The following is a 12,167-nucleotide window of genomic DNA, read 5'->3' as shown; positions in this document are numbered from 1 at the left end:
GTGTTCTATCGTATTTTATTAATTCATTATATTAATTAAATCAAAGGAATGTATTTTGCTTGATTTCAATGAAAGAGTTCGATGTGTATGCGATGCCTTGAAAACTATGAAATCGATTTGATCTGACACAATTGCAAAGTCGATGTTAGAAATTAAATTACATCTGCATGGTATATTTCATTTATAATATTTACAAAATAAGTTTATTGGCTAAATCGCGTATAGATGACTATAAAAGGATGATGAAAGGAATTGTAGACGGTATAGGCAATGATGAAAGAGGGTTCAAGTTTCCCAAGGAAATTACTCGGAAAATTTGGCATATGCAAGGATGCGCGAACGTTGCGCACGCACCTCGGATTTTCGCGGGTTTCATCGGCCGTAGCTTCGTCGTTCGGAGGAGAGTCGGTGGCAGTCAGTTCACCGTTAACTCGCGTCGAGTCGTGCTTCTCTCTCCTTTCAACGATCACACGTGCGACATAAAATAAAACAGAGTATAAAAGGCTATCCTCTGTATATAGATCTCTGTCTCTTTCTCTTTCTCTCTTTTTTCCTATCTTCATGTCTTTTCTTTTCTCTCTTTTTCTCATCCTCTCTCTAGTTACACGTCACTCTTCTTTATGCTTTACCCTCTCGCAAGTATCCAAAATAGACAATTTTCACGAACCAGTTATTCTCACGAGCGTTCGTCGACATCGAGTGGGGTGAGGCTGAGGGTAAAGAGCATTCTCGAACTTTTCTCTCACTCTTTCTCTCTCTCTCTCTCTCTCTCTCTCTTTCTCTTGCTCTCTTTCTCACTTTCCTGTTCTTTCTTACCCTCTCGTTTCGAACCAACCCTCGACGAATCGGTTTTTCAATTTTCTCCTCTTCTTTTCGCTTTCACCTTCCTCTCGCCTAGCCATTGGATAGCGCGAATGGAAACGTCGAGTCAGAATCCCAATCGGCTCTCCTTTCTCTTCGTCGTCATCGACGAGTTGGAGTTGTCGATGCGGTTATCCCCTCTTCCTAAGCTATTCAAGAGTCTGCCTGAGGAGGGAAAGAGAGGGGATCAGTAAAAGGACGCGAGCGTCGGATCGAAGAGGGCACGATCGCGACTTTCTCACAGTCTTTAATCGTACGTTTACGTATTAGCAAAGAGAACTTTTTCTAATCCGTTTTTTTTTTGAGGGGGCGAAATAAGTTGAAGTGAAATTGAAGGACAGAACAACGTAACGTTTATATGTCACGTGCGTAGCTTCGAAAGGGAAGACGCGCATGCGCGAATTCTGCGATCCCGCGAGAGAAGATCGGCTAGTCTTAAGTCGTCTTTGGGACTTGAGAAGGACGTGAATTTCGCGCACGAAGCGCGAATTTTCCTTTTCTTTTCTCTTTCTCTCTCTCTCTTTCTCTCTCTCTCTCTTTCTCTCTCTCTCTCTCTCTCTCTCTCTCTCTCTTCATCTCTCTCTTTCACCTCACACGTCTTTTTTATATTCGTGGACGTTGCAAGAAACACGAGAGTGAACTATGTTTACGTGGCCTTGTCCTTCGTAACTTGCCCGAGTGTTCGGCTCCGTGATTACGGAGTTGAAGTTTAAAGATTCATCTAGTTTCGTTTATTTCCTTTAAGATCGTTTCGTTGATCCACGAGGAGAATACAACGGCACGGAAAAAGTACGGGAATTCCTGAGGAAGAAGAATATTCGTGTAGTAAGCTGTGTTTTTTTTCATTTATTTAAATACGTTCCTGTGAAGGTTCTGCCATTTTCATTTAATTATATTGTATTGTTTGTTTTACGAGTTCCCTTTTTCCTTTTCCGTTTCTTTTAATTCAAATTATATTTCAAAGTTAATTACATAAAAGATACGCGAATATTGTGAAGAATTCATCAAAATTAAATTCACAAAAATCACGGTCAATTGACATCCTCTAAGGTTTCACGATGCAGTGATCAACGACATTGCGACTCGTCTGTCTTCGATACGAAAAGGACATGGATAAAGACAGGAATGCACAAGGTGAGTCTTTATTTCATTGCAATGTTCTTTTTGTCCTTAAAGATTACTATTATTTGAGGAACAATAGCAATTGTATCCAGATAAAGAGCTTCGACATTTTAGAAGAGAGAAGAAAGATTGTCAATTTATGTCAGAATTGATCTAAAATTATCTAATAAAACGAATTCATTTATAAAATGTAATATGAAGCTAACATCAGAACTGGGTATTGAGAAATACTCATTCAATATTAACTATAAAATAGTCTATTTATTTTATAAAATCTATTCCGATAAAATTTATTTAACTATAAAAAATTTAGTGAGTTTTTTTCTTAGAAATTTACAGGGGACCATTAAAAAAGTATGGAAGCTTCGTGATTTATTTCCTGATTTCCAGTTGTCTATCGGCAAAAGTTCGACCTGAGAATCGGATGTTTGTTTGAAAACTTTGTACTGCAATTGGATGGAACGTATAAGAAATATCTTATTTTTTTGCTATCTTAAATCAGTACGAGAAAAGATAACAAAAGTTGATTGATACTTTAGATCTGCATTTTCATAATATTTGCATAGTATATACAATTTTTGGAATTTTCATTAAATATTTTTGGCATTATTTTCTCCTTAGCAATAATTATTCTTTTGTAATTAAATAATACTTGTATTTTTTCCTTTTGAAAGAAAGCTTTCCGAGCTGAAAGAGCACTTTCAGGATACGTACTATATCTGCAATCCGATAAAATAAAATAAAAACAAGAATAATTCTTCATTTTGTGATTGAAAATGTCACATTTGTTTAATATCTAGACCTACATCATTTCGAAGAATTTTCTCCAGGCACGATTGTTGATTTTCCATATTTTTCACAATGATGTGTATTTTTAAATTCGATGTACGTGCAATGCGATATTGTATATTTTATCAGTGATATTAAATGTTATTATTTTATTTAATTCGAAAATATATTTTTTCATGTAAAATTTATATATAAATACGGTTTTTATTGATAAATCGTTGATATTTTTTTTATTAATTTTTTAAACACGTCTAATTTATTTTATAAAATATTCTATACGATCATTCAACGAGGTAATTATTCAAATCATTGTTGTATTCTTTCGTAAAGTTGATTAATTGCTTTTATGGAATGAAGTACTAACAATTAGCGCTAATTATTCGCAAGATGCATCGGTCTTAATGTGACAAGTAGATTCTTAGTGAAAAATGATGTAAGATTATCTAAGATTTCGGTGATATATTTCCCTTGTGACATTTAATTAATCCGACTATTCTATTGTAACTGTCTTCCTATCCGTCGTCACATAATATGGATAGTAGGTATTTGAAGATAGGCCATAAATTGTCTTTGTATTAAAAGTGCCAACATTTAAGAATCTTGTATCGAATCATTAATTCACAATTTATTATTCGGTATATTCTAATATCCATATTTTTCGAATTAATTATTAATTAATGATTATAAGAATTTATGTTTTCATAGTAAATATATTTAACAGTAGTAAAAAATAAACCTATAATTTGTACGGAAAAGCATTTTCAATATTTACAAATTCGTATTTAAATTTAATTTAAGAGATTGTTTATAATTCGCATATTATTCGAGTTTTTATCTAATAGAATCGTGTCATTATTGGACTTGTAGATTATAGATGACGGAAGAATTTTGATGAGATAAAGGAATTTATCGCTCAGTCAGCGCTTTCAGGATTAGTCGATATGGTAAAGGTAGTGCGTCCTTAACATTGTTGCCTCCGAGCGAAGGATAGAAATTCGTTTCCGGTATTAGGATCAAATCGCAATTGTGCAGGATGAAATCAAAGGGCATTCTCTATTTCACAAGCTACACTTTGAAGTTCGTTAGATAAAGTTAGAGCTTGAACATTGGCAGTAATGTCATTACTTTAGAAATGATCGTCATTCTTACTCTCTTTTATTAAACATAAATATTCATAAATCTATTTTTATTCATAAATCTGTTTAACAGCTTGATACACTTTCAAAAAAATATCATCACACACTGTCGAAAGTTATTTCGTCTTTGATAGACTCCTCGATTTCACGTACTTATCTTTGACTGTTACATATGAGCATATTTTTCTTCATAAAAACTTTTCCAAGCATAGGATGATCGCATTTATTTCCTTGGAGATCAATACGGGTTATCAGAAAGAAGACCTTAACCCCTTAAGCTTACTTTTTATGCTCCATTGGTGAAATAAATATGCTTTAAATATCACACGATCGTGGAATAAAGCGTTGCTTTTGTTGCCTTTCACAGAATTTTAACATACGACTTGTTTATATTGTGTAGCACAAATTCAAAAAGATTTTCTTTTCAATTTATTAATAGTTTCTATTATCATCCGTGCACAATTTTAAAAGATTTAGGTATCGTATAAGTGCATGTGAATTATAAAGTAGAAGCACTTTGATGCAAAATATAAGCTTCTTAGAAGTACGTTCGGCTTCGCTTTCCCGTGTTATTAGATTACTTGTTTACCACATTTCTTTTCACGCGATACTCGCTTAAAGTTGCTTGCTTCTTTGAACAACTTATTTCTTATTTTTCATGATCATAATAAGTATGAAGATATTCTTTGGTTTAACTTTGTTTAATTCATAAATTTTAATGGACCGTAGATGCTAATTGTTTTCCTGTTTTAATTATCGTAATAACTTTGTAATCCAATTTGATTATCTCCTAAATTGAGACGGAACATTTACAGTTTGGAAATGATTTTCCTGATTATGTTTGCATATATGGAAACATTCTGATCGAGTGGATTGCTCCGAAGCGTTAATCAGACGTTAAATTCGTTACGTTTCGATTACTCCACACTGACGATATTCTCGTTCATGAAGTTCGATTTACAGGATCTTGTTTATTAATTAATCTTTTCATCGATATACATACGTACAATCTAGTAGATAGTAATGCCAATCTAAACGTACTAAAATTTAGATTAATGAAAGGATTTCAAGATTTTATAAATTGTTCCTATTGAAATAGTTATCGTATATGTCGAATCAGTGAAACAAATAGTAACATTTATGACTTTATCTCGTTGTTGAGTCATATTATATAAAACATAACGATCGTAAAAAAGCAAATGATTTAATCAAGCAAGTAATTTTCTGGATATATGTGAAAATGCGATGTATGTAGGTGCTCGATTAGATCGCGTCCATGATCAATGATTATACCTGCTTAAAATTCATCTTTTTGAAAGGAAAATCGATAGTGATATGTTATGCGTAATAGTACAACATATAGTACTATCTAAATAATTTTGCTTATAGTTTTCTTTTTTTTGCCATGTTGAATATATATCTACGTGTTTCTAATTGAACTTGATGATCTTTCAAGATTCATATATCTTGATAAGAAAAAAATAGCGAGATTTGTTTGCAAGTTGTTGCATAAAGTAGATCACCGTATAACACGGATAGTCATATAACACGATGCAAACACTGTGACTTGTTTCGTATAACATGGTAAGAAATACGGGTTTCTATAAGACGTTATGCATACATATGTATCTAATCCATCTAATTGGACCACTTCAAATATTTTCATTGTTTTTGATGACACAAGAATATGTCATAGATTAAAGTTGCATCGTCCGAAGGGGTAAATACAATGATATGGAAATTGCATAATTTATGTGACTCGTATAACACGAATTTACATAATTAGGAACTTTTACATCATATTATACGGGAGAGCTCGGTTGTAGATTATTGTACGAAATACGATAGTTCAGAATATATAGATTTCAATATTGAATTTCATTTTAATTGAGCAAACCGTGAAGTTATATTTAGCTTTGCTAAATTAGGAAGTTAAAACGACTATCAGTCCGATATTAAATTATACACACGATCGTATTTCCGCGAATATTTATAAGGTAAACATAGTAAGTCTGTACTCTTGTGTGAGATTGTTGATGATATAGGAATTTTACTTATATACGATATGTTGATTCCTTTATAATGGAATGATATTTCCAATACATTATGAAAAATTGTGAATACATTTATACCAAAAGCATTTCTTTTAAAAAGAGATATACGTACATATGATCCATTGGAAATATCATTGCTTTTACAATCATATTTGAAATATTGATAAAGCTTAGTATTTTCTCATTTTTCTCAAATGAAAGGACTTTATGGGACATATTGAAATTTTTTTATTTTTGTCTTTATCTTACTTCAAGTTTCATTGTTATCATTTCCGTAGACTGATTCGAGTAATGTTTTCCATCAAGTATTATCAATCTTCCGAAACTTCATTGAAGTCACGTTATGCATGTACATAAGTTGGGCTATTTAGCAGAGAGTAAGTATGTAGAAGTTTCTCAATTAAGCATATTTAATAGTACAATGTTTATCATGTGATATTGGGAAGATGCTTAGAAAGTTGCGTAAAATTAATGTATGTAATGTTAAATTAATTCTCATTATGTATTTTTGCTCATTTACATGAAGTTAAACTTTTTTAAATTAATTTTTTATTTAATGTTTCCATTCATAGAAACCTTTTTCATAATAGGTATCCATTTAAAAGTAAAATTGGGGTCTTTATAATCTGTTTTCTGTTTTTGTTGATAAAATTTATCATACTATTAAGATTTATTTGATGTTATTGTAATAGTCGACTGGAAATTCTGATACAAAGGTAAAGCTTATTAAAACTTGCAATGGTTTTAGACAAAGTTTCAATGAAGATCTATGATAGTTTATATAGTTATAATAAGGATCGAAGTATCTGTATGAGAGATCTTGTAAGGTGTTCTATTCTTTTTATCTATTTATAAACGTTATAGGATTTTGAACGATGAAATGATTAACATTTTTTCATAGATTTATTAAAAATGTTCTGAAAAAATATTTTTTCTTTTTTATTCTATAATCGTGCTAACGTTTTTAAAATATTCAAGAAAGTGTACATATTGTAGATTTCTTCAATATTTTGTCGTAGTAAATTATTAATATGTAATTGTAGAGATTTATATTTAATCATTATTTATTTATTCTCTCTCGCTTTGAGACTCTTTATTCGGGGATAAGAATCGATAATCTTCTTAATGCTTTCGATATTTACTCTCTAGCTGGCGCTACTATTCCTTCGATAACTCCTGCTCCCCAAGATTCCTGAATGATACCTGGTGTCGGTAAATTATCCATCGTAGAATAACTACTATGTTTAAGTGATTTTTATGAGGGTAAAAATTGTTTTTACAATATTACTTATAAAATATTGAAAGAGATTTCCCGTAATGAGTTTCTGTAAATTTCATAAGAAAATAATTACTTAATTGTCAATTGTCAAATTAATTTGGTCTACATATTTACATGAATATTTTGTTGTATAGTTTCATGCAAGTAAGATCAGTGGAAAAGTCGATCGCTGTTATGTATCACATAGTACGATATTGATCAAAGTAGACATATCTATGATGGATTAATAAACGTGAAAATAAATCATTTTTATGAGAGAAACAAAGTTAATCCATTCAATAGATATTGATCAATGATACGCCCTTTAATTAAATCAATTTTAAATCATGCGAATTTTTAAAATACGCAGATGGAAAATAATCAAGGGATCGTAAGATAATGAATTAAAAGGATTACGAGTTATTAAGAATAACAAAGTGAAATATTTTTTTTTTCGTCGACATTTTGCATTTCTATTGTTATACGATTTTATCCAAAATTTTAACGTCAATTTCCTCATAGTATCGCGTTCGCTTCGTTTTAGTCAATTTACGAGCAGCCCATCCATCATCAACCTACAAAATTGTCACCAGAGGACAGCGATTCGGCAATCGTGATAGACTAACCTTCAGTTTTTTCCAACTTTTTTTCTCTCTCTCTTCCTTTCTCCCTCTCTCTCTTACACACACATACACTCGATACGACCAAATCGATTTTATGCTTCGTTCGCTTCGACCATTGGGTTTTATTTCGTGTTATATGTGATGTCCCTCGCGGTCTATGAAAAAAATTCTGATTCTGATTGTGAGGGGATCGAAGCTCTTTACGTTTTCTCGTGCGTAGCAGAACTAAAGGACGAGGGAGATAGATAGATAGATAGATAGAGAGAGAGAGAGAGAGAGAGAGAGAGAGAGAGAGAGAGAGAGAGAGAGAGAGAGAGGAAGAGAGAGAAAGAGGAAACAAGGAGTAAGAGGGGAAATGAGAGTGAAAGAGGATGCTTCGTAAATGGAAGGGAGAAGTTAACAGAGAAAGTAGAGGGCGAAAAAATTTTAATAACACCAGCTTTTACGTCCAACGCGGATATCCTTTCCCCTTTTGCTCTCTCTCTTTCTCTCTTTTTCTTTTTTTTCTTTCTCTCACTTTTTTTTTATGCCTTCGTGATAAAGTTTCAAAGTATTCGAGTCATCGTCGAGGTCAGGCAGGATAAGCTTCTGCAAGAGCAATGCCGCAATAATCGGATTCTTTAGAAGAGTCATGTTATATAGCTCTTTCTTTCTCTTTCTTGTTCTATTTATCGGAGCATCCACCTATGCAAAAGAGATATGTAACGTGCGTGCTCTTCTAAGAGATGCGCTCGACGAGAAATGCATCATCTGTCAAGCTAAAGCGAGCACCCGCATATTCTCTATGTATAGAAGCGTATCGTTCTACAGTCCATCGCACAATAATCTATACTTATTTCTCATCCCTTTCCCGGAGCAACGAAATGTTTAAGGATTTCTTGTAAATCTTTGTCGGTTCCGACAATCGTTCCGTCTATCGTATTTTCTATACGGTCTGCTAATTTCGAGCGAAAGCTTTCATGCGCGAACATATAGGTGCGAACTGCTTTTTATTATAAATATTTCTTCTAAATCGAAGTAATATTTCAGAAAGTTAGATGCAATCGTTTCGTTCTCTCGGATACGGCATGTTTTTTTCTCTTCTCGCCTTTATCTCATTCTTTTTCTTTATCATAGAAGAATCGCGTTTTTATGTGTTATACATATGGCTTATCTCTGGTACTCGATCACATCCTGTTCATCCCTATAGCGGGTGAATGGTTAGGGGAAGGATTTATAGTGTCATTTCGCGATCTATAAGCCTTCTATGGCCGATACTTTTTTTATTGTGCTTCTAATGGTCAAGCAGACTTTCCTTTGTTTAATATAATGTTTATAGTGCACGTTTGTTTTCTTTCGAAATATATAGGGTCGTGAACAGAAATTTAACAGTTTCTAACTGGCAATAAATTAGAATAGTAATAATTGGTCAAACACTTTTTTTCTCGATAATAAAATTGTCTTTTTTAAGCGGAACCATAGTACTTTTTTTTTTTTTAATAATAATCTAAAATAAAGCAAAATAAATTTAAGAAGTATACATAATGTTCATTGTATTGTTAATAAATGATACATGTAATTTTATTTACGATATTATCTACTTGACGACCACTACGAAATGTTCAATAAATTATTGTAAGTGGTTGTAAAACATCAGCAGCAACCACATTTACGTACATACATTTCTATTTTAATTTACTCAATGTGCAGTACCGTGTTATCCTCATTAACGAGTTAAATTCTGTTTTGGAAAGAAGAGTGCTATGTTTTGTTTTATGCATTTATAATGTAAATATGTTTGTGTAATTTACACATGAGTGCGTAAGTAATTTACGTTTGCTCTTTTGGAAGACAGTAAACACAATATTGCTGTATAAAACTAAAGACGATTTCATTTTGCTAGTAGAAGTGCCAGAAAACTTTAAAGCAGATAAGATTCGATGTTTAACACAGCTAATGTAATAATCCGTAGTCAGTGAAATGTTAAAGTTTTAACGTCTTATTGTTTTCATTCGTTTCGTCGCTATTCGTTATTTTTTTTTGTTTTATTTCGTGTCGTCATTTTGTATTGCGCAAAACTTACGTTCGTTTTTTATATAATCAAAAACACGTTATTTGATTTCGTAATTTAAAATATTATTTTAATAAGAAAGTATTTGCTTTGATATACAGAATTTTTATTTTATGGAAACACAATTATTTGAAATAAATCATTATTTTAGTTTTCTCTGAAATTTATTTCGAATAATCAATCGTTTATCTCAGATTGACTATTTACTATTTATATTTGAAATCAAAATTAATCTACTCGTATAGAAATCGACCTGTTGTTTATGCATTAAGAAATAAATTGTAATACATTTGGCACAAATTGCTAAGATATCAAAATGCTTTCCTTTTGTTATTTTGCTTTGCTATTTCTAGTATCAAGGTAACGATATAATCCATCCGCTTTAATTATTTATTCTGAAGAACAAATACAATCATCTAGTTTCATCGATAAATTTCCCCGAAGCTTTGTAAATATGATCTATCCATTTTCAATGCGTAATTCGTTTCGTAACCGAATATTTGCCACTAAATTCGTGTTGCATCTAAAAGTGATATCTATAAATCTAAGATTACTTCTGCTGTTAACTTATCGTGAAAGAACATCGAACGAATTAAGGTCATGCTAAAACGTATAGAAATTGTTGGGTGGAAAGTATGAAGCTGGCCAAATCCTTCTTCCGGCAGGAATAAACGCAACGGTAAATTCATTTGGTTTCTTGGCAGCAAATTGGCATCAGGGCCAAGTTTAATCGAGGAATCGGACCAATCTTTCACGGTCAAGATGCAAGATATGGGACGCATGTTCCTTGCGGCGTGTCGAGCCAATTAGTATTAATTTCGTCAATTCACACTCGGAACCAACACTCCTGGTTGTCCACTCAATCCATTCTCTCTATGGGATTTCATTCGAAGCAGGTCATCCAGTTAATTCAGTTCTCGCGTATAGCTAAATTTTACACGTGTTGATGACGATTTTAGCATACATATTCATATGCACACATATATTTTTGGAAAACAATTTTTCGGTATTATTTTCGATTTTTTACTTCCGTGAAAACGTTCAAACTATAGGAATATTTTATTCATGTAATGTTTGTTTTCCTTTTAGCTATAGATCGACCGTTGTTGATTTTGTCGCGAATTTCTTAAAACACTGGTAAAATATTTCACCTTCCAAAGCTGCTTACAAATTCGTACATGAATCTTAAGATGTCACTTAATCTTTATTGACGGAAACCATCTATCTATCTATATCGATAATAAAAGCGGTCGATAGGATTTAACTGAAGAAACTGATAAAGAAGGAGATCAAAAAGATCGAGATTCTCTTGAGATTTTCAAGAGATAATCCATCGAACGAAACTCATCTCTCTCTCTCTTTCTCTGTCTTTCTTTTATAAAGTAGAAGTGATTCTAGAGCGACGTATTTCTCCTCTCTTTGTCGATAAATCTCTTGATCTTGCCGTTTAGAGAAAAGAAGAGAGTTCGCTTTTAGCGTTATATGCATGAACTTGATCTTCGTTATCAAACGTTATTTCTTCATTCACCATATTTTTATCATGATTTGAATAGTTTTTGACGAATTGTGTTCGCCAATGTGATTATTCCTTAGCCAATGTAATATTCTTTCGAGTTTACGTTAGGTTCCCTGGATTCTCTTTAACCTCCGGCTATATCCCAGTATTTGACACGCCCTGCTTTCGTTCGTCGTCCTATCTCGAGAGATTCGCTCGTCATCCTCTTACCCGTCTTATTTCGTGTCTTGTTTCCCATTGGAACCATTTCGTATAGTGCCCTAGTCTATAGATAGCTATATATACATATATACACACACATATACATATATATATATATATACACATATAGATAGATAGCTTGTGTAGAATTAAATTACACATTGGAGGTTGGATGATTTTGACCACAGGCGGCTATAGGCTGCTCTCGACGATAAGAGAATGAATTTCTCCTCAACCTCAAGGATCCTCATATCCTCCTCAATTGTGTTGCAATTTTCCTTCAATCAGAGATCAAAAATCCTTTGGAAACAGAATCCGATTGAAGCATTTGTATCATCCTACTATCAAAATTACACGTTATGCTAATAAATTTTCTTTCGTAGAACATTTCATTGCGATTATTTTTTAATATTCCAAGATGTTCCATAAATTGCGATTAAATGGTACTTGAAAGAAGTGCCAATCAATATTGCGAAATATCGAAAAACGAATTTCGAATCGTGTTATATATTTTATATGTTGCGAAGCAACGAACAGATGGACATGAAAGTAAATGG

General features: G+C 32.5%; 1 protein-coding gene across 5 annotated transcripts in view; it reads left to right on the top strand.

Annotated features, from left to right (window-relative positions):
* The first annotated feature begins 399 nt into the window (after positions 1–399).
* The window catches only part of LOC127066408 (dual specificity calcium/calmodulin-dependent 3',5'-cyclic nucleotide phosphodiesterase 1-like), a 67,534-nt gene continuing 55,766 nt past the window's right edge, over positions 400–12,167 (top strand). The window contains exons 1-3 of one of the 5 annotated variants that reach the window (XM_051000136.1): positions 400–472; positions 1,607–1,686; positions 1,912–1,995. In XM_051000136.1, coding sequence (XP_050856093.1) covers positions 1,971–1,995 — 25 coding nt within the window. In that variant the 5' untranslated portion in view covers positions 400–472; positions 1,607–1,686; positions 1,912–1,970. The other 4 variants (XM_051000137.1, XM_051000139.1, XM_051000138.1 and 1 more) reach the window with 4 other exon arrangements.

This window comes from Vespula vulgaris, chromosome 9, assembly GCF_905475345.1.
Source record: "Vespula vulgaris chromosome 9, iyVesVulg1.1, whole genome shotgun sequence".
NCBI lineage: Eukaryota > Metazoa > Arthropoda > Insecta > Hymenoptera > Vespidae > Vespula > Vespula vulgaris.
The sequence above is the reverse complement of the archived record's forward strand: the minus strand, read 5'-3'. Positions and strand labels throughout refer to the sequence as shown.